Source organism: Sphaerodactylus townsendi, linkage group LG03 (assembly GCF_021028975.2).
Source record: "Sphaerodactylus townsendi isolate TG3544 linkage group LG03, MPM_Stown_v2.3, whole genome shotgun sequence".
In the NCBI taxonomy this organism is placed as follows: Eukaryota; Metazoa; Chordata; class Lepidosauria; order Squamata; family Sphaerodactylidae; genus Sphaerodactylus; species Sphaerodactylus townsendi.
In genome coordinates, this window is record NC_059427.1 from 153,182,831 (window position 1) to 153,206,430 (window position 23,600).

A 23,600-nucleotide genomic window follows, 5' to 3' on the forward strand; every position below is an offset into this window, starting at 1 on the left:
AATAAGTGAAGTAAATTAATAAGTGTTTCCTATTTTTGTCAACTTCTGATCCTGTGTTTTATTAGCAATTACCCCACTTGTGCTAGTTTCCTTCCTCACTGACCCCCCTCTTAATATTTTTCTTCGTCTGGGAGCTTTGGATCCCTCTGTAACCCAAGGCTAGCGCTCCTTGCTGCGTTTCCTGGCATTTTGTGACGGTGCCTACACAAGCTGCCCGGTCCCTCTTCTGCCTGTGTGATGATTCCATCCCCCCCCCATCAGGGGGTTCAACTTCTTTGGCCCCCAAAAGAGGTGCCTCCATCTTCCATTTAAGTTTTCAGTTGTTTCCAATGGAAAATGGGGGCACCCATTTGAGAGCCAATAAAATTGAACCCCCTGACCAAAACTTCACCAAGCATTGGGGGGTAGTTTTTTTTTAAGAAGCATCACTTACAGCTGTGCTGCAAATTTTGTCCCCCTTCCTTGAAAAACAGCCCACCCCCCAAGCCCCACCAAATATCCCCATAGACTTCAATTGGCCAATGTCACACTCGAACATCTGTGGGGAAAAGTTTCCACTATTGACTTCAATGGGGGATGGGTAACTGTCCTGCTACAATTGTGTTCAATGGGAGATCTTTGCATGGCTCTGAGAAGCTGTTTTCCAAGGTAAAAAGACCAAATTTGCAGCACAGCTTCAAGTGACTCTCCATCGAAGAACCCCTAAGTTTGGTGATGTTTGAGTCAGGGGTCTAATTTTATGGGCCCCATCTTCCACTGAAGTTTTCAATTGTTTCCAGTTTCACTAGGTTTCTTGTTTTCTTTTCTGGCAGGAGCTAAAGGAGAAGATGACAGAGCTGATGCCCCTAATCCGTGTGCTGGACCAGTACAAGGCAGACACGCGCAGCATCGTCCAGCTGAAGGAGGAAGTAAGGAATCTCTCGGGTAGCCTGCTGCAGATCCAGGAAGAGATGGGGGCCTATGACTATGAAGAGCTCCAACAGCGGGTGCTGGTCCTGGAGGCACGCTTGCATGCTTGCATGCAGAAGCTAGGTAGGAAATGCCACACCTTCTGGCACCTTCCTCTCTGGCTTGAAGGGCAGATGAACATGGCTGATGGGAAATATCGATATTCTGCCCTTCTACCTAAAATAAAAATAGCAGTTATACAGCACTTCCAAGTGCTCAAAGTGTGTCACGTACATTATAAAGTTGTAATCCTTGCACCAACCCTGTAAGGTAAATCGATATTGTCATCCCTATAATGCAGAGGTGGGGCAGAAGCTACAAAATATATCATTTGGAAACGTGGACGACAAATAAATAGAGAATAGGCTTGCGTAAGGCCACCTAGTGAATTTTTGACCGAGGCAAGATCCAAATCTGGATCTTCCTGATTTGTATCTGAGACAAGATTTAAACCATGAGGTTGTAGGTTAGCTCTCATGCTACCTCGACTTTGGAACAGCCCTTATGAAATCTAGTAACAGTAACGGAAGACAGGTTTTAGAAATAATAGCAGACAGCAATCAGCGTAACAAGAAGGGAAAGCATCAGCAGGACGTACAGTCACATTGTCACGTGAAACTGCCTTATATTGAATCAGGCCATTGGTCCATCAAAGTCAGTATTGTTTGCTCAGACTGGCAGCAGCACTCATGAGGTTGTTCAGATTACCTGAAATATGTCCCCCTTAACTGGAAATGCTGGGGATTGAACCTGGGACCCTCTGCATGACAAAGCAGATGCTCTGCCACTAAGTTATGACCCTCCTCTAACACACATTTCCTTCAAAAGCCATGAGAAACAATGAAGTTTTCCAAATGTATTAATATTAAGCAGTGGTGGGTCTTCTGCACAACCATGGGGCCATACCTGAAAAAGCTCTGTCTTTCATTACAATCTGCAGTACTTCAGGAAGAGGACATAGGCGACCACAGAACTGGGCCTTTAACACTGACTGAAGTGTTTGAGTAACTACATAGTTAAGGAGGCATTCCTGAAGATCTCTGGTCCTCAATCCACTTAAGGCTTCAGAGATAGAGAACTGTGCCTGGGAACAAAATTGCAAGTAACGATGACAGATTAGGACCTGGTCTGTGCCAATTGATGGGATGTTGAGGCTGATGAGGTAGTATAATGGACCATACTACTTCAGAATTCAGGGAGAAGATTCCATTTTGCAAAGAAACACTGGTTAATAATTCCCTCTAAGTGGAAAACTAGCATGGCATGTGATGAGTCATGTTAGAAACTTCTTTCCTGATGTGCTCATTTTGACAGGCAGTGAGTTTGTTACGAAGGGGCTTTAAAAAGATGTCCCTGCTCACCTTCAGACTGAAGTAGTACATCCATTACACCACCTCAAGATTCTATCACTTCTTTCCCCATACCACACTGTTATGCTCCATACAGAAGAAGAAGGGGAGCTGGTTCTTATACCCTTTTCTCTACCTATAAAAAGTCTCAAAGTGACTTACAATGGCCCCCACCCCCACCTCTACAACAGGCACCTCGTGAGGTATGTGGGGCTGAGAGAGTTCAAACAGAATTGTGACTAGCCCAAGGTCACCCAGCAGGCTTCATTTGGTGGGGGAACAAACCTGGTTCAGCCAGATTAGAGTCCGCTGCTCATTTGGAGGAGTGGGGAATCAAATCTGGTTCTCCAGGTTATAGTCCATCATTCCTAACCACGACACCATGCTGGCTCCAGTCAGCCTGGAAGTGTCTTTTTGACATGCTAGACTCTCAATGAGATGGTCCACATTACTGATCCTGTGACTGTTTCCCCCCGTGGTATTTTGCCACAGCTTTCATTTATGTCTCTTTCCCCATCTCTTTACATTGACTTCTGCATCAGGAGGAAGGTTCCTTCCCCTCTGTGGCCTCCTTTCCATCTGCAAAGTTTTGCCAGCGCTCATTTAACACCTTGCCATGCCCAGAGGATTGGCTGTTTTCTCCCCTTAATGGAAGCTAAAAAAAAAGAAAAGGGCCCGCCAACAGCTATGAAAATTGCAAGGGTTGAAAACAACAATGGTGGTTTGAGCACCAGCTGTTCTCCAGGGGAAAACAGCTTGTCAGATAAGTGAGTTGGCTGAAGCAGTTTAATCCACTCAACAAAATGCAGTCGCTTGTCTTATATATGTACACTAGCGTGGCCCGGCCACAGGTGGCTGTGGCTTATTGTGGTGAAATGGGAAAGGAACAGTAGCAGCAAATCAATTGCAGAGGCCAGCAGTACATGCTCATGCAAACATGCAGCCTGACACTGTGCGATGTCAGTGATATTATTATTGCCGCTTTCGCTGCGGGGAGGGGAATGGAAAGGCACCCCTCCCACACATCTAGGCTGGCTGGTCATGATCCTTTACCTGGGAGTAAGTTTGGTTGGTGGCAATGGGTGTAAACTTCTGAGGAAACCCTCTTGACGGGTGCGACGCAGCCATTCAAAGTATGTCATGGTTGCTGTACTGAGCTTACTCCTGAGTAATGCATGCTTGGTTTTCTTAACTGTAACTGCAGTATTCATGGAATCTAGGGTGCCTGGCCCCTCCCTCCCGTCCCCTTACCAAATTAAGCCCCTCACTCTCTTCCCTCCCTCCCTTCTCTTCCTTTGCATGCCACCCCTCCCCCTCCCTCCCTTCCCTTTCCCTCCGCTAGAGTGGGTGGTTCATATCAAGAGGGTGGGCCCCCTGCCTCCTCTCCCTTGCATGCAACCCCTCACTGTCGCCCCTCCCTCACTTCTCTTCCCTTGCATGCCACCCCTCCCCCTCCCTCCCTTCCCTTTCCCTCCGCTAGGGTGGGTGGGTCAGATCAAGATGCTGGGCCCCTGCCTCCCCTCCCTTGCATGCCACCCCTCCCTCTCTTCCCTCCCTCCCTTCTCTTCCCTTGCATGCCCCCCCCCCCCTCCCTCCTTCCGCTCCCTCCAGCTAGGGTGGGTGGGTCATATCAAAGTAGGGCCCCTGCCTCCCCTCCCGCCCGTACCTGGCTACTGTCCCTCTCTCTTCTCTTCCCTTGCATGCCTCCCCCACCGTCCCTTTCCTCTCCCTCCCTCTCTCTTCCCTTGCATGCCACCCAGTGGTGGGATCCAAAAATTTTAGTAACAAAGTTCCCATGGTGGCGAGTTTCAGAAACTGTGGCGTAAGCGCAAATGGGAGCTGGGCCGGAGACGACAGTGGCGTGGCCGGCCATTCCAAAGTGGGGCATTACTGGGAGGGGCTGTGGCAGGGACGCCCAGCCAGCTGTGCCGATCCTTGGGTGGGAAACAAATGCACGCAGGCGCAGGCTGCCACGCGCCGCTGGTGCACCTCCTGCTAGACTGCTTCATGTTCAGCAGCTACTTCTGAGAGAAGGGGCGTAACTAAGGTAAAAATCATGTGACAAAATCCACCAATTAGTAACCCCCCTCTCGGCACACACAAATAATTAGTAACCTACTCTCGGGAACCTGTGAGAAACTGCTGGATCCCATCTCTGATGCCACCCCTCCCTCTCGAGTGGCAGTGGAGGTCAAGAGCTTCGTGTATCTAATCTGAAGGAACCGGGTTTGGTTGTCCGTTCTGCGGACTGGGCTGAGGAGACTTATCTGGGGAATTCAGAGTAGCCTGCTTCACACTCCCACACACACCAGCTGGGTGACCTTGGGCTAGTCACCTTGCAGCTTCTCGGAGCTCTCTCAGTCCCACCACCACCTCACCAGGGTGTTTGTTGTGAGGGGGGAAGGGCAAGGAGCTTGCCAGCCCCCTTGAGTCTCCTACAGGAGAGAAAGGGGGGATATAAATCCAAACTCTTCCTCCTCCTCTTCCTCTTCTTCTTCTCCTCCTCCTCCTCCTCCTCCCCTCTCCCTCGTGTGTATGTGTGTGTGTGTGTTTCACTTCCACTCGAGTTACTGCCTAAGTTCTGTTTCCGCTGCTCATCTTTGGCCATCTGAGTGAACATTCTAAGGGCACGAACATTCTAAGGGTGACAGTTACACACAGGCCCCCTCCCCTGTCCTTCACCAGGGAGCGCCAGGAAAAAGGCGTTTTTACCTGGGCCAGGTATGAAATTTCAGGTATGTGAACATCTGAAAACACTCTCGCCTGACTGACTATAGTGGCTGGGAATTTTCAGAGGAATTGGCCCAGCAGTTACTGAGGTACCCTGTCATCAACACATACACGGTTAGCTTTTTATATATATAGATTTCTCAAGATTTGATAAAGTGGCGACCAGCTACTTAATTGAGGAAGACAAAGAGCTAAAAACACTTGGGGAACTTACTGGGGTTGCCAGTTCTGAATTATAAATTCCCTGGAGATTGGGGGGTGGAGCCTGGAGGGGTTAAGAACCTCAGCAGAGTACAATGCTGTGGAGTCCACCCTCCAAAGCAGCCGATTTCTCCGGGTCTGCAACCTGCGGCTCTCCAGATGTTCATGGACTACAAATCCCATCAGCCCCTGCCAGCATGGCCAATTTTCCATGCTAGGAGGGGCTGATGGGAATTGTAGTCCATGAACATCTGGAGAGCCACAGGTTGCAGACCCCTGCTCCAGAGGAACTGATCTCAGTAGTCCAGGAGATCTCCAGATGCCACCTGGAGGTTGGCAATCCCATCAGCTCATCCTGTGCTCCTCTTTTGGGAGGTTTTTCTTTAACATACATAAGACCATCAGTTCATCAGGTAAGTGTTGTCTGCTAAAACTGGCAGCCGTTCTCAGGCAGGTGTCTTTCGCACCCTCTGTCTCTGGTTCTGTTTATATGGAAATGCCAGGGATTGAATCTGGGACCTTTTCTATGCAAAGCAGAGGTTCTCAGAGAAAAAGTCTCACTTTTTCTCTGTTGGTTCTTATTTTAACAGTCCTGAACCTTCAAAACCACGAGTCATCCGTGTTCTTTTCTATTTTGTCTAAATACTCTATCAAGGATTTCCAGTTGTCCATGAACTTAATTATTTTCTTTGAATATTGAAGTTAACCTAGCCATCTCTGGCAACACTAATACCTTCACCAACCATTCTTCAATTGTAGGTATAGCTGGAGTTTGCCTTTCCTGCACTAATAGTATTCTTGCTGGTGCTGTCATATATAAAAACAAAGTTCTGTGTTTTTCTCCAGAAATCTGTCCGTAAGTCTCAATTCAGAAACAAGTCCTACCAAGTGCAGTACGGTTTAGTCCCTAGTGAACATGTGTTGATTGCAACCTTAGGCCCTGTTCTTCCCTTGAAGTTACCTGAGATGCAAAAATCCTCAATTGGTATGGAGACTGATTTTTCATATATCATGTAAAAAACAATTCTGGCAAGTAATAAGCCTAAACATACCATGGAAAGCCTGTTTCTTGAGGTGCTAATTTTCTATTTGAAGTGAGAGAAATAAATTGTATTTCTCCACACAAAAAGTATTCAGAAATGTGATCCTTCTACAGTTTGAAGTAACGCACTTCATTCTACCACATCAGACATATTTTAGGTACTAACTACTGTTGGGCTGAGATATTAATATTCATAATTAAAAGCAAACACAGCCACTCATGTAAAGGCCTAAGAGAGCAAATATATGCCATCCCTTGGTGCTGATTGGGCGGTATAGAAAATCCTTGGGGATTGGGCAGTATAGAAATCTCATTCATTCATTCATTCATTCATTCATTCATTCATTCATTCGTAGGTAGGTAGGTAGGTAGGTAGGTAGGTAGGTAGGTAGGTAGGTAGGTAGGTAGGTAGGTAGGTAGGTAGGTAGGTAGGTAGGTAGGTAGGTAGGTAGGTAGGTAGGTAGGTGGGTCGGTGGGTCGGTGGGTCGGTGGGTCGGTGGGTCGGTGGGTCGGTGGGTGGGTGGGTGGGTGGGTGGGTAGGTGGGTAGGTGGGTAGGTGGGTAGGTGGGTAGGTGGATGGATGGATGGATAGATAGATAGATAGATAGATAGATAGATAGATAGATAGATAGATAGATAGATAGATAGATAGATAGATAGATAGATAATATCGGGCATTGTGAGGGCATACTGGATGACGGCATTTCAATACTGAGGGTGTACTTCTGCCCTTGGGTCAGTCACACCTGACATAGTCTACTTTGCAAGGTTGTTGTGAGGATCAAATGGAGGAGGGGAGAACAGTGTTCACTGTCTGAGCTGCTAAGACATTGAGTGCTTGATGCAGACGCTTCTGATGGCAGCGGTGGAGGTGAAATGGGTGGAAGACCACAGAAAGTCAGATGGTGAGCAGGAGCATTGATTTGTTTAGCTTATTTTTAGCTTGCATTTCTCACTGAGACTCAAGGGGGATTACACAAAAAGGGAAACAGTGTAGCAGTGTACAATTCAAATCCAATCAAGAAAAACACAGAAACCATAGGGCATTGGTTCGAATTTCGAATTTCGAATACCTTTAATGGCATATAAACCGCATATACATCACAAATTTAAAACAAGTTTTACAATTTCAAGCGCATTGATATGACACCGTTTAAAAATTTAGCCACCGCTTCCAACAGATCAAGGTTGTGGCTATTTAAAAGATATATAACCTTCTGATCATCTGTTATGCCTTCACTTCCGTACAGGGAGGGGATTATATGCTTCTTCCTATCTCTTTCTCATAAAGGGAACAATTCAGCATATGAGATACTGTTTCCACAGAACCCATGCCACAGGGGCATTTCCTTTCTTTATTGGTAAGGAATACCAAGATGGCGTCCCTGGCGGAAGAGGGCAAAGCATTACCACCACAAGCTAAGGTGATTGCTCTGCATACCGAACTCCAACCAGAATTAGAGGAATTGCAGACTTACGAATTAACATCCACGGTGTTGAGATCGGGGAACAGGTTTTATTGGCTTCCTCTAGCATCTGTTGGAACTCTCTATCATTGAAGGGCATTGAATGAACAGCAAACTGTCCAGAATGTAGGGTTGCCACCTTCCGGGTGGTGACTGGAGAGCTCCCACTATAAAAATTGATCCCCGGATGACACAGATCAATTCCCCAGGAGAAAATGGATGCTTTGGAAGGTAGACTCCATGGCCTTATACCCCATTAAAGCCCCTCCCCTCCTCCAAACCTTCCTTCCTCTATTCCACTCCAAAAATCTCCAGGTATTTCCCAATCCAGAGCTGGCAACCTCCACAGGCAGGGGCAGAGCAAGGGGGAACTGTACCTGGGGCATGTATGCACCCTGCCTCCAGCAATGCTCCCATCCACCCCCACCCTGCCCCTGGAACACCCCACTGCACGCATCATGCACCCCCCTTTTCCCTTGGCGCTACGCCACTGCCTACAGGTGAGTGTAATACAAGCAATGCAGAATGTAGGATTACATGTAGCAGAAGGCAGATCTTTTGATATGATGGTCCCGAGCAAATTCAACTTTTAAAGCTAGCAGCGCTTTTATTTGGGCCTGGAAATAAATGAGAGGGAAGGGCTGCAATTGCCCTAATATTTACGTGATATGATCTTAATAGCAGGAACTGGTTAATAATTACACCACAGCATTCTGCACTGGTTATTGATTCCAAACCATCTTCAAAGGCAAACCCACCTATAGCTTATTGTAGTAATTTAACCTGGGTGTCGTTTACTCATGAGTAATTTCACAACCTTTGTCTGCAAGAACAGGTGCAGCAGGCAAACCAGCCTTTGCTGGTTCAATGTGTACAGCCAAGGATATCTGCCTCTCCTGGAGGCCTGAATTTAACCACGTCCTCTAGCTACCAGCCTGTTCTTTCCACAGAAATTAAGAATAAACTAAAACCCACGTTTTGGTGTGGCACCATTACTGACTAAACAGCACTTCTGTCTTACCTATAGAGCTTCCATAATCCAGCACCGTGTTTCTATCAGGAGCCAGTTAGATGCTTCTGGAAAATTTACAAGTAGGGCAAGAAGGTAACAGCTTTCCCCTTTTGCTTGTCTCTAATCTTTACTTCCCAGGGGTATACTGCTTCTGAACATGGAGGTTCCATTTAGATATCTTGTATCAGTTGTTGATTCAACTATCAGGTTCTGCTTTGCTGACTAAAAGCAGTTGCATATAAGTCAAAGATTGGGGAGGGAAACCCTCTTTCCTTGGTTGTAAATGTGCTGCAGTCCATTCCCAGGAGAACACAAAGTCTCTCAGAACTGAACAAGCTAGGTGGACACCCTTAGCAATACCTTTTTTTCCCTGGTTTTAGAATTGCAAAATCCAAAATCGGAACTCAGAATTCTAAATCAAAATTCTTCTGATCGTCTTTTCTGGTGGGAAAAAAACAGATTCCCCAAGGGGTATCTAGATCTGTTTGGGCTGATTTAAAGAATTGTCTGGATTTTTGCCTTTTTGATGAATGCCTGTTCCCTTTGGAAATAATGAGTGAAGAAGAGTAGGGCTTTGAACCAGGCCACAGGAGCAAGCGATTGTTCTTTGCAGCAGATCTTCATCCTAACAGTTGAGCAGATATTGTTTCCCGCCTTTGTAAACTGATTATCTTGTCTGCGGATTCCCCACACTGAGGTCTGCCCTACTCTTGAGCTGCCGTTTGTGGGTGTCCCTCCTTCAGCCTGCAGTGCAGTTGGGGCTGCAAAATCCGTAAGGGGCGTTTAGCGGCCAGGTTACAGCTGTCAGCTTGCACTGCTCTTTACACGATGAAGTTAAAACCTGTCCTGATGTCAGCTTAGAAGACTTTGGACAAATAAATAAACAACAATCAGAAGGGAAGAGTGAAGGCGGGAAAAGCTTTCTCCGTTGAAAACAGCAGCACAAGCTTGGGCGATGGCTGTAGTTGGAAGCTGCTTGTTTAGTATGGATAAGGGAATGGCTCTCGAACCTAAATTCCATAGAATTTCAGCTTGCAATCAAGCCAAATTACAGTGTGTACCAGACAAAAAGCAATAGAGCATGCCCTGGCAATAGAGGAGAGCAAATGCATTTAATAATGTTACATTGAGGGGTACGCACCACGAATCACCCCTGTTCCCTAGCATTCTGTACTGCAAATGTGGATTCTGACTCTTCTCTTTGTAAAGATCGTCAGCGCTGAGCAACTGCTTTTTGAAACCTCTCTTTAGTATACTGGCTTCAGAGAACCAGAGTGGTGTATCGTTTTAGAGTGGCAGATACTAATCTGAAGAACTGGGTTCGATTACCCGCTCTTCCACTTGTTGGGTGACCTTGGGCCAGTCGCAGTTCTCTCAGTACTCTCTCAGCCTACATGGGGGAGGAAATGGCAAACTACCTCTAAATGTCTCTTGCCTTGAAAACTCTACAGGGTCACCATAAATTAACTGTGACTTGATGACACGTATCTACACATGCATATTGGCTAACTTAATTTGTCTTTGTTTGAGGTAAACTAGGAGGAAACCTAGTACTGCTCTCTTTTCGACCAACATAATTAGTGACCTGAAGGGAAGAAAATGGGCTCTGCATTGCAGAGGTTAGAGCAGTGGTTCTGAGCCTTCCTAATGCCGTGACCCTTTAATATAGTTCCTCATGTTGTGGTGACCCCCAATCCTAAAATAATTTGTGTCTTGGTTCCTAAGACCATCAGAAATATGTGTTTTCCGATGGTCTTAGGCAACCTCTGTGAAAGGGTTGTTCGACCCCCAAAGGGGTTGCGACCCACAGGTTGAGAAGTGCTGGGTTAGAGTGTCCAAACAGGCCCAAGGAGATCTGGGTTCAAATCCCCCCTCTGCCACGAAGCTCACTGGGTGACCTTGGGCTAAGCATTCTTAGCCTTGCCTGCCTTATAGGGCTATTGCAGAGTTGCAAGCTGAGGGATGTGGGGGCAGAGCCTTACCAGTATGGTATCCCATAACACTCCAATGTCAGTTGTAGCTGTGTAACCAGAACTGCCATCCCTGCATCGCGGGAGACTTTAGGATTTCCCTGAAACTCTCTGGTAAAAACTGTAGTGTTTTGGGGGGGGATCCCAGAGTGGCCTACAGCATGGGGATGCCACCTCTAGTTATGCATCCAGCAGTGACATTCTGAGTTGCTGCCTTCATCCCATTTTACTGTTGCTACTGTATCCAGTGGCACCAGGGACCTAAGCAGAGGGTGGGAGGCTGTTGGAGTACACAAGCTAATCTGATTTACCAGATAAGCCTCCACAGCTCAAGTGGCAGAGCAGCAAATCAAACCCAGTTCTCCAGATTAGAGTGTACCTGCTCTTAACCGCTACACCACTCTGACTCTCAACTCCTTCTGGGCAGGGGAAACCTTTACTCCCAAGGTTCAAAGGTTTCTGTGAGCTATGCTTGTGAGTCAAGAACTCAGAGACAGCTTGGGTCTTAAAAGAGTAAAAAGAAGTTAGCCTTTGGAAAAAGTTTTATTCATTGTCATTGAAGCATCTAGGACTTGAATTAAAAAGCTGAAACAAGCTGAAAGCACTCAGAAAGGAGGAGATGCCTTCTGACGAAAAACCAAAGTGAAAATGAAACCCTAAAGATAGTTTTGGTTGATGGCTAGTAAATGGAGATGATTTCAAACAGCTGATCCATCTCTGCAGCTGAGAAAGATTATTTGCTTTTATTAGTGAGATTGTTCATTAGCCTCCCCTACTTGTGATATGTCCATCTATATGTGGCCAGGCTTCTTCCAAAATCATGTCAGGACAGCATATAGTAGACCTACTTGAAGTGTGCCACACCAAGCCAAAGATGGGGCAAATCACATATATGATTGTATAAAGACATATATGATGGACAGTTAGCATGTAAAGACATGACTTTGCTGGCCATGAGTAGGGTACGTGAGTATTGTAGCAAAGATGTGACCCCACCCCCCCACCCCCATCTAGGGTTGCCAGCCTTCCATGTGGGCCCTGTAATTCTCTCATAATTACAGTGGATCAACAGACTACAGAGATCACTTCCCCTGAAGAAAATGGCAGTTTTGGAAAATAGATTCCATGGCATTGCAACACTGTGGAGTGCTCTCCGTTCCCCAAGCTCCACCCCATTGTGTAGTGGTTAAGAGCAGGTGGATTCTAATCTGGAGAACCGGATTTGATTCCCCACTCCTCCACCTAAGTGGTGGAGGCTTATCTGGTGAACTACATGTGTTTCCGCACTCCTGCGTTCCTGCTGGGTGACCTTGGGCTAGTCACAGTTAATTGGAACTCTCTCAGCCCTACCTACCTCACAAGGGGTCTGTTGTGGAGAGGGGAAGGGAAACTAGCTTGTAGGGCACCTTGAATCTCCTTACAGGAGAGAAAGGTGGGATGTAAATCCAAACTACTACTACTACTACTACAACTCCTCCTCCTCCTCCTCCTCCTCCTCCTCCTCCTCCTCCTTCTTCTTCTTCTTCTTCTTCTTCTTCTTCTTCTTCATCCCTAAACTTTCAAGAGTTCTCCAACCAGGATCTAGCAACCCTAGCCATTTCCCAGGTTCACTCCAAAGAGCTAGTGTACGCAACGGGCTGGTACTATGTTCTGTTGCTGAATGTTTGAACAATTTTGTGATAAGTGACATCACAAGCCCTGTCACAGACAGAAGGATATAAGGGGGAGGGAGCTAATATTGATCGGGACCAAGCCAAATATAGGGTTGCCAGCTCTGTGTCGGGAAATACCTGAAGATTTGAGGGGTGGAGCCTAAGGAAGATGGGGTTTGGGTGGGAAGGGACTTCAGTGGGGTACAATGCCATACGCTCAACCTTCCCAAGCTTTCATTCTCTCCCAGGGGAACTGATCTCTGTCACCCTGGGGTCAGTTTTAATAGTGGAAGATCTCCAGCCAGCACCTGGGGGCGGCGGGTTTGTCAGATCCAGGTTAAGACTCTGCTAGAGATGTGAGGATGGAGCCTGGGGAGGACAGGGACCTCAGTGGGGTCCAATGCCACAAAGTCCACCCTTCAAAGCACCCATTTTCTCCATAGTAACTGATCTCTATTGTATGAAAATCAGATGTAACTGCAAGAGATCTCCAGACCCTACCTGTAGGCTGGTAATCCTAGCCTAGCCAGAAATAAGTTTAGGATGGAAATGCAGCCCCAGGAGGAGTGTAACTAGTGGAGGTTGTGATTTCGGTTACCCTCTGCACCATATGGTTTTGGGGGATTTTTTTGCCTTCAGACAGCAACTGCCTTGAGCTGTTCCGGACTTCTTGAGCTCATTTCGGTTTGCTGCACTGTTGATACCTTGCGAATAATAATCCGGGCAACGTGTGATCTTCTTGGCTGTACAACACAGGAATAGAAATGCAGGGATTTTGGAACACTGGGATGCACTGCATGTTTTTGGCATATTTCTGTCTTTACAGGGTCCCAGATTCAATCCCCACCGTCTCCAGGTTAAAAGATCAAAGTCATAGGCAATGCAGAAGATCCTACCAGTCAGAGGAGATGCAGCTGACCTTTACAGGCCAACGGTCCGGCTCAGCAGAAGCACTGTTTTGAGTACTTGCTGGGTTCCATGCGGCCACTTTGGTGTTAGAGGCAGGTTCCAATTCTACAGAAGCCGAAGAACTCTGGTCTAACCTACTTCATCTTTTGTACTTCAGGGTGCGGAAAGTTGACCGGAGTAAGCAACCCCATCACCATCCGGGCATCCGGGTCCAGATTTGGCTCGTGGATGACAGACACCATGGCCCCAAGTTCGGACAGTCGGGTGAGTGCCTCAGAGTGGCGATCCTACAGTGCTGTCTTCATATAGATCGATTTCAGTTGTGTTACTCCCTTCTGAAGGACTGGGGACCAGTAAAAATGTCAGGCCCAGGGCAAAAGAGTCCAACTACATAGTTGCATCTAGCAAACCTGCAGCTGGAAGGAGAACTATTTAGTTCCTTGTTCTGGCATAACAAAATGTGAGAGCGGGGGAGGCATGTTTAGATTAGTTAATTTTAAAATCCCTTTTCAGGTGCGCACTCTTTCTGGCATCCTCCTGAAATGTGTCGTTTTCATGATGTGTTGTGTGCAACATGCAGATTTTTCATGCACTCACAGCCTTTAGACACTCTACACCAGTGGCATAGCACCAAGAGGGAAGGGGGCGCAATGCATTGGGGGCGTGCCGGAGTGGGGGCATGGCAGGGCATTCTGCGGTGTGGCGGGGGCATTCTGGGGTGTGGCAGGAGAATTCTGGGGCATGGTGGGGGCAGGCGGGGTGTGGCAGGGGCACAGGGCACACGCTTGCCCCGGGCGCAGTTCTCCCTCGCTCCTGCCCTGCTCTACACTGTTTTTTGATTCATGCATACTAAAGCCAAATATCTGCATGATGTCTCTTGTGTCAACCATGTGTATTGGCAGGATCTTTGCATAGTTGCCAGCTTCCCAGTATGTGTGGACTGTAATATCTGGGAAAGGTTCCAAACGTAAGTGTGTGCTTTCACACGCACAATCCACTTGGGTAATTGTTTGCAAGTGGATTTGCTGTATCAGGCAGTAAATCCCATTGCCAAGCGGCAGTCTGTTATTCAGCATGTGTGAAAGTGAGAGAGAAACGATTTATGCTAAGCTTTAAAAATTTGAAATTCCTGTGTCCCTGTCCATCACATCCACACCTCACCTCTTCCCTTGACTTCTCGGCTGTCTCTCCCCGTTAACAGTTTTCACTCGAGTATTCTTATTTAGCACTCTTGACATCCATGACAGCAGATCCCTGTGTACATCTTTCCTGCATTTTGGAAGGAAAATGGCAACCATGCAGGGGCATGCTTTGGAGTGGGTCTGTGCTGGGTGAGAAAGGGGAGGGGATTGAGCCCACCTCCTTCTTTGTTTGTCCCCCTCCGAGGAGGGGCAGGACAGTGAAGCAGCTCTAGATGCAGACTCCTTCCAAATTGAAATGAGATTACCCCCCACCCCCACTGCTGTTCTTTGCCTTGTGAAAAAAAATGCTAGGAAGACTCATTCATGGGCATCCCAGCATCATGCCCTTCACAACCTGGCACTCACATATTCAAAGGATCGTCTCCTTCCATAGGTTCCTGTGTGCCAACCACTGTCATCAGACAGCTGTTTGCTGGCTCTCCCAAGACTTATGGTAGCCCATCTAGCATCGACCAGAGCCTAGGCTTTTTCCATCATGGTTTTGGCTCTGCCGAATGGGCTCCCTGAAAAGATGAGAGGGCCCTTCCTTAGAGATCATCAAGAGATGCTGCAAGGCCAGACTATTTGACCAGGGCTTTTGAAAGCATTTGATTGTCAGACATCTTTTAAGGGAAGGGAGGGAGAGAGTTTTGAGCTTTGCCGTTTTAATGTTTTGTTTTTAACTGGCAATGATTTAAACTGCCTTGAACCATAAGGAGAGGGGGATATAGATCTTTTAATACATTAATGAATAGAAAAATGCCAAGACTGACCTTCAGGGGCCTCTTTAAGCTAGGTTATTTATTGACCACCTGCAACCAGCCCGCATTCCACAGTGGTAGTAAAGTGTGTCACGTCCAATGTGGTGAGAATAAATTAGGCAAATTGCATTTCTTCCCCCTCCCAAGTTATTTGATCTCCTGTCAAATCTGGCTGAATAAGAACAAACTCTGCACTTCGAAGAGAAGAAGTTTGAAGGAAACACCACCCACAGGATGCTAAGTAGTCTGTCTAAGTGTTAAAAAAAGCACATTTGCAGAAAGAGAAGAGGAAATGGTATAACAGGACATCAGGTGGCAGAATGTGATGAGGGTGGGGAGGAAGACAGAGCCATAGAAGTGTGGCCTCACTTGCTCCTTTTTGCTTAGCTGAAGATCTCAGTGATTTCCCCATTGGACCACTGACGAGGTCCTTTGGAAAAACTGTGAGGAGCTTAGCTGGAGGTCTCATCGATCCCCCCCCCCCAAAAAAAATCTGGTTTCTGATGAGATCCTCCTCATCTCCATAGCTTTACCAGTGTTATCGGAGTAGTCAGTCTTAGACCCATGAATCCAGAGCTTCCCACCAAGTGAACGCTAATGTGCTGCGAAAGGGACTGCAGTGTACCTTGAAAAATGAAGTTGTCATCTCTCTATGACTGTCAAAACAGGGCAGGTTTGCTACTCATTGATTTCTCCCCATCTAGCTTCTGTTCTGTCAATATATGGTCAGTAATCTCATCTCAAGGGAGAGAGGAAGTAGACACAGGAATTACCTGCTGTGCTCTACGCTTTAGATAGTAGGCAGGGATAAAATACAGACACATGACTGTAGCTTCCATCTCTCCTCCATTTTATTCTCACAATATCCCTGTGAGGTGGTTTGGTGTTGAGAGTGAATGACTAGCCCAGGGTCACCCCCAGGAGGCTACAGTGGGATTCATACCTTGATCTCTTAGATCAGGGGGGTAGAGAACCCTCTTGACTCTCAGTGGTCAGGAACTACCCCAGATTTGTCAGCCTCGGTCAGCATGGCCAATTGGCCATGCTGAGTAAGTGGGAGTGGACTTCCTGAACATCCTGGAGATTCCTATCTTAGATCCTAGTTTGGCACTCTCACCACTGCACCAGACTGGCTTGCAGTTCACCAGAGAACGCTGTCTAGCAAAAAGGAAGGACGGAAATGGGAAATGATACTGATTTGGTTGTCCACAGCTACAAGGATACATGGTTATTTCCCCAAGATTCTCCAAGCAGATGCTAGTATATGTGAGAACAAAGCAAATGTTCTTTAATGGAGATAGTGAGGGGGCAGTGCAGTGATTCAATGTCCAACTTGGCCTGGGGAGACCTGAGTTCAAATCAGTTCTAATCCAGAGGCCAGTTTTTGGTAACCTTCCAATGCCCTTTCTTTCAGAGTAGCCAATTCCTACTAAAGGGGTCCTCAACTTGGTGCCTGTAAGTGCTATGGCACCCACCACCACCTTTTCTGGTGCCTGTCAACTGCAGTGGGTGGGGTAGGGATTCTTCCCAGCAGGGTTTCTGATTGGCTATGCAGATTAAAAGGTATCCTGTTAAAAAGAGCTTCTACCCGTAATGTTGGAGTTACTGTTAGAGTTGTTGGTATCCTCAATCCCTGACAATTTGTGGTTGGCTCCACCTCTTTCAGCAGCCATTTTGTGGTAGGCTCCACCTCCTGTAGCAGTCATTGTATGATTGTGCCCACCACCTTTTGTCAGACTTCCAAAGGTGCCCACAGGCCCAAAAATGTTGGGGACTCCTGCCCTGTTTGATCTTTGGGAGTATTAAGTGGGTGAAATCTCACATTAGCTATCCTAAGTTTTGTGGAGTAAAGGAAGAATACAGGTGTGGGCCAAGGATAAATGTTGCCCTCAATCAACTTGCCTGAGTATTCAGGGAAAGGGGAATAGAGGGTTGCTTCCACTCTGTCATGATTTGGTTCTAAAAGTACCATGCCCTGGTTAATCTGAAGCTGTTCCTCGGGCAACTTTCATAAATGCACCTGCTTTATGCTCAGGGAATAAGGTATTATTGGGGAGAGGCTGTGATGTGAAAGACCTCCAAGCCTGAGGCCTTGGAGAGCCATTCTGAGTAGACAGCACTGACTTTGATGGACCAGTGGTCTGATTCAAGATAAGGCAGGTTCTTAGCTCTGTGGGTCAGAAAGAAATGTATTTGGGTAGAAAGCAACTGATCCCCTTCCAGATCTGGAATTCTAAGATGTTTTCTGCCTACTCCATGTGTATTCTTTCAAGTTAAAGAGCCCATGTGGTACAGTGGTTAAGAATAGGAGGTTGTAATCTGGTGAACCAGGTTTGTTTCCCCATTCCTCCACATGAAGCCTGTTGGGTGACCTTGGGCTAGTCTTAGGACTCGCTCAGCCTCACCTACCTCACAAGGTGCCTGTTGTGGGGCATGGGAAAGGGAAGGTGATGGCAAGCCACTTTGAATCTCCTTAAAGGAAAAGAAAAGCGAAGTATAAAAATCACCTCTTCTTCCTACTAGCTGAAACTGATGCTCAGGCCCAAGCACTAGGCTCAGCGGGACATGAAGCCAACCATTTCAACAGCCGCTACAGGCATCTTCAGAATGCCTCTTCTGGACTCCCTCCCACTTTTCACTTGGGAGTAGCAGCCAGAAATAAGGGTGCTGAAATGATCCAAAAGTTCTTCAACTCCTCCCTGCTGTCCCATATCCAAAAAGAAGCCTAGGCAATTGCTCACAGGCAGGTAGACAGTGGCATCACTGAACATTGCTGGAAAGGGTCACTCTGCTGGCAGTTGGTAGGAGCAATTGGAACCTCTAGCTAGAACAGGAGTCTGCAACTTGTGGGTCTCCAGATGTTCATGGACTACAATTCCCATCAGCCTCTGCCAGCATGGTCAATTGGCCATGCTGGCAGGGGCTGATGGGATTTAAGAAGAAGAACATAAGAACATAAGGACAAGCCAGCTGGATCAGACCAGAGTCCATCTAGTCCAGCTCTCTGCTACTCGCAGTGGCCCACCAGGTGCCTTTGGGAGCTCACCTGCAGGATGTGAAAGCAATGGCCTTCTGCGGCTGTTGCTCCCAAGCACCTGGACTGTTAAGGCATTTGCAATCTTAGATCAAAGAGGATCAAGATTGGTAGCCATAAATCTGTCCAAGCCCCTTTTAAAGCTATCCAGGTTAGTGGCTATCACCACCTCCTGTGGCAGCATATTCCAAACACCAATCACACGTTGCGTGAAGAAGTGTTTCCTTTTATTCATCCTAATTCTTCCCCCCAGCATTTTCAATGTATGCCCCCTGGTTCTAGTATTGTGAGAAAGAGAGAAAAATTTATCCCTGTCAACCTTTTCTACCCCATGCATAATTTTATAGACTTCAATCATATCCCCCCTCAGACGTCTCCTCTCCAAACTAGTCCCAAACGCTGCAGCCTCTCCTCATAGGGAAGGTGCTCCAGTCCCTCAATCATCCTCGTTGCCCTTCTCTGCACTTTTTCTATCTCTTCAATATCCTTTTTGAGATGTGGCGACCAGAACTGGACACAGTACTCCAACTGCGGTCACACCACGGCTTTATATAAGGGCATGACAATCTTTGCAGTTTTATTCTCAATTCCTTTCCTAGTTACCCCTAGCATAGAGTTTGCCTTTTTCACAGCTGCCATGCATTGAGTTGACATTCCCATGGAACTATCAACTAAGATGCCCAAATCTCTTTCCTGGTCTGTGACTGATAGCACTGACCCCTGTAGCGTGTATGTGAAGTTTGGATTTTTTGCCCCTATGTGCATCACTTTACATTTTGCTACATTGAACTGCATTTGCCATTTCCTAGCCCACTCACCTAATTTATCAAGGTCCGCTTGGAACTCTTCGCAATCCTTTGTGGTTCTCACCACCCTACATAATTTGGTATCATCTGCAAACTTGGCCACCACGCTACCCACCCCTACTTCCAGTAGTTTTGTAGATTTGTAGTCCATTAACATCTGGAGAGCCGCAGGTTGCAGACCCCTGAGCTAGAGCAATCACATGGAGGCTTCTCATCACAGGAAGCCTTAGGCCTGCCTCATACCTGCAATCAGAATCAGGTAGTAATAAAATTTTAGAGTTTCTGGTTGCAGAAAAAGGGCTGTGGGGTATCCCCTTTTTCAGGGCTCCCTAATGCTTAAAAGAACTCTCTGCGAATAGAAAGCCTGCAAATAATAAGCAATGACAGGGAAATATGCTTTCTTCCCAGTTTTCTGTTCTGCAAAGGAATGTTCAAAGATGGAATCCACCAGCTGTGTTTTGCAATCCATTCCACCACCTCTGGGTTGGGTTCTGCCATCTCATTCCACCTCATTCTCTTGTATGTGTGAACCAGGCCTCATTCTGGGGCTCCTGTGTAAACCAGGGCTTAGATCTGCAAGCATGAACAGCAATTTCTGCAAGCTTTTCTAAACTTCCTCCAAATACGGCTTTGCAGAAATTCAGACATGGCTCATGCCAACTGCTGTTGAACCTTGCAGACTCCCCATTTTCAAGGGCTCAGCCAAGTCACTCCGGTCTACAGCAACTGATTTACAGAGCAGAAAACAACTTGAGAAGCTCTCCCCCCCTGCATTTCCCCCACCCAGCTGTCCAAAACAGACCAAAGAAGGGAACGTTGTCTGATCATCCTAAAAATGTGAAATCAATCTTGCCCGCCTCTTGCTATCGCCGACGCTTTTTCGGTTATTAAAAACTGCTCGGGCGTTTGATCAGCAGAAAAAGAGCGCAAATGTGTTTTAACTCAGTAAATTAAAGGAGAGAAAACATTTAATAAAACAAGCGTAAATCATCCATAAAGGTTGGGGGATGTTTACTCAGTCTCTGCAGTTTAGCTCCTTTAGAAAGATAAAGCCCATCAGGAAACTTGGGAAGAAGAAATGTGGATGGCAGAAAACCCTGGATAAATGTGTGGTGGAGCAGGAGTTATAGATTACCTTCCCATTCCCTGCTAAAGAACGAGAGGGAACAGAGCTGCACTAGAGAGTCCATTGTTCTGATTCTTTTTTTAAAATGTGTTTTTCTTTATTGAATTTTTAAATATAATGTAATCATTCATATGTCAACACAGTAAGACAAATATACAAGATATAAATTAATATTTCTTGAATATATTCTGATTCTGACAGGCAAGCATTAGATCATTATATACCAGTCTGAACCACACTGAACCACATTATATACCAGTCTGAACCACAAGCATTAGATCATTATATACTAGTACTAGCGGGCCCAGCCACGCGTTGCTGTGGCTGAGTCTGGTGTAGTGGAAAAGAAAGAAAAGGGGACGCGAACGGTTCGAACATGTGTCATTGCACAATGATTGCAAGGGAGGGGAGGAGCAAGGGGCCCTTCACTCCCCTCCCTCTCTCCCGTTCCCTTGCATGGCAACCCGTCCTGTCCCTCCCTAATGTTCCCCTTCCTCTGCTAGGGTAGGTGGACCATGTCTAGATGGCTGGCCCTGTCCCTTTCACTCCCTTCCCTTGCAGGTGAATTATCTAGCTTAAAACACGCTGGGAGGCATGAGCTACATTGTGTTCAAATTTCAGAGCGTTTGGTCCAGCAAACCCCTGGACCCTCCCTCACCTTCCCCTTCCTCCGCTAGGGTGGGTGGGCCATGTGCAGATGGCCCGCCCCATCCCTTTCACTCCAGATGGCAGTGGTTTTCAAGGAAGGCATGGTTGTTTCCCTTGTATCAGTGGGTGTTGCTTTGGCGGCCAGCAGATAGCGTTGTTGCGGAACAGAACTGTGGCTCCAGCTGTCACAGGTGTGACATGTACACAATAACTGGCATGAAGTTGCTAGCACATGCACACACAACAGGAGGTGTGGAAACAGTATGGAAACCTGGCTGCACGCAAATGCGACGTCGTGTGAAAATTTCAAAGCAATCGGTCCAGTAGTTTGGGAGATTTCCTGTCAGCAGAAAAACGCACTGATAGATTTTTATATACATAGATTGACCACACTGAACACACATATGAACACACTAAGGTGCTTTATACTGAATCAGACCCTTGATCTAACCAGTTCAGCACTGTCTGATCAGACTGGCAATAGCTCTCCTTGGTCCTGAATCACACCCTTGGTCCAACCAGTTCAGCACTGTCTGATCAGACTGGCAGTAGCTCTCCTTGGTCCTGAATCAGAACCTTGGTCCATCAAGGTCAGTACTGTCCCCTCAGATTAGCAACTGCTATCTAAGGTCCCAGCAACTGCTATCTAAGGTCCCAACATCTCCTCTCTGTTCCTTTCAACTAGAGATACAGGGGATTGAATTTAGGACCTTTGTGTACAAAGCAGATTTTCTACTACTGAACCATGGCACCACTGAGATAATGGTCCCCTGGACCATTTGACTCAGAGCTAGTTCCTGCATTCTGAAGTTACCCCTCAGGTCTTCTCTAATAGAGCTGAGGGTACATCAAAATACAAGTCAATTCCCTGCTATCAGAAAGCTGACATGTCAGGAAGGAAGATCCTAGCCATGCCTTCTAGTTTTCTGTACTTAGGCAGTTAGTAAAATCTGTAGTTCTTCTACCTGTATTTTCATGTGGCATGGAATCCAAGAAGGACCAAAACACATTTTTTTAATGTAACATGTCAATTATAAGAATCCTGTGCACCAACAGGCTGCCACCTATGGCCATCTTTCGAAAGCATGGAGATAGACATGCCCTCTGGTATGCTACCCTTTCTAAACAATGGCAGTAGATCTGGCCTCTACACAACCAGGCTGAAACCTATCATAAATAGTGATGGTAGACCTGGCCTTTGGAAAACTTGTCTCCACAGATTCTTATGCTTTATTTTAATAACTCCCAGCCATCTTGAGTTGCCCTCCTCAGAACCCTTTCAAATTTGACTATGCCTTTCTTAAAATGTGGGGCCCAAACTTAGACACAAGACTTTCAGATGAGGCCTGATCAGTGCAGAGTAAGAAGCTGATTGAACCTCTCTTTATCTACCTTCTTGGTACATTTTGATCTGACTTTTCTTCTAAGCAGCATACATGGTTCTCTCTTCCCTTCATTAACCTTCAACATTATCCCATTCAGCTGGGCGACTTCTCTCAATAACACGAATTTTTCATTGTCTTCATTATGGTTGCTGTTGGATTCCAGGGGGCCTTGGAACACATACAGCCTTATTTCTCATAATTTGTTGGCCTTTGCCTCCCACTCTTCAGCCCCTCTGTTATTTTGGAGGAAGTTATATTTTTAAACTTCAAAAGGTGGCCTTGAGCTTTCAGGAGAGAGAGGCATCAGCACCGGCACCAAATATGGCTAATCCAAAGCAGGGAAATGTCAGCTGCTCCATCAAATGGGCTTAATTGTTTAAAGAAGAATAAAAGGGGAAGAGAATGCTGGAGAGCTCCAGAGAGCTGATCTGTGGAGCCCTGGTGCCAGGCAATGAGTGAAGGAGCCTCTGGCAAAATTTATACGCCCAGGGCCTCCTATCTTTTTTGCAGATGTTTGAGGCAAATGGCAGAGAGTGAATCGGCATCTTGCCCAGCCTGGCAAGAAGAGCATTCTAACGTTGTGGCTTGGTTCTGCAAGGAATGGAATGTGGAACTGCCCATTTCCTTGGTCACATGCTCCCAGGGATGTGTTTCTCAAGACATGCAGAAGACCTGGCTGAGGGTATTTGCAGGGAAAATGCAAGGGGCAAGAAGGGGCCTCACCTTTCCTTCCACCCCTCTGGTTATAGATCACCCAGCTGCATTTCTTGTGGATGTCTGAAATAGGTGAGCTAAGGTGGGGGGATTCCAGGGGAGTCGGTAGGCAAGGGAAGGTTATGGATCCCAGTGGGACAACCAGTATGATATGGTAGTTAAGAGTATTGCAATAGGATCTGGGAGAGCAGGTTTGAATTAGGTTAGCCAGCCTTCAGGTGGGGTCTGGAGATCCCTTGGAATTCTGCCCACCTCTAGATGACAGAGATCAGTTCCCCTGGATAAAACAGCTGCTTTGGAGGGCGGGCTCTATGACATTATATCCCATTGAGGCTCCTGTCCTCCACAGACTCCCAAGGCTCTGCCCCCCAAATGCCCAGTTATTTCCCAATCTGGAGCTGACAACCCTAGTTTAAATCCATATTCTGCCATGGAAGATCGCTGGGCAAGCTTGGGCCATATATACATTCTCAGCCTAATCTACCTCACAGGGTTGCTGTAGATAAAATGGAGAAGAGGAGAACAGTATAAGCCACTTTGGTCTTAGAGTTCCCCTTGGGGAGAAAGGCAGGGTATAAATGAATTAAATTCCCCAACAGACACCCCTACATTAGCCTTAAGACTTCCTTGGCCTAATAGGTCACATTTAATTTCCCAAATCTATTT

General features: G+C 46.7%; 1 protein-coding gene across 1 annotated transcript in view; it reads left to right on the top strand.

Moving 5' to 3' along the window:
• The first annotated feature begins 692 nt into the window (after positions 1-692).
• The window catches only part of LOC125427941 (noelin-2-like), a 115,674-nt gene continuing 92,766 nt past the window's right edge, over positions 693-23,600 (top strand). The window contains exons 1-2 of the mRNA XM_048487510.1: positions 693-1,032; positions 13,437-13,543. Coding sequence (XP_048343467.1) covers positions 828-1,032; positions 13,437-13,543 — 312 coding nt within the window. The 5' untranslated portion in view covers positions 693-827. The remainder of the gene's footprint in view (positions 1,033-13,436; positions 13,544-23,600) is intronic.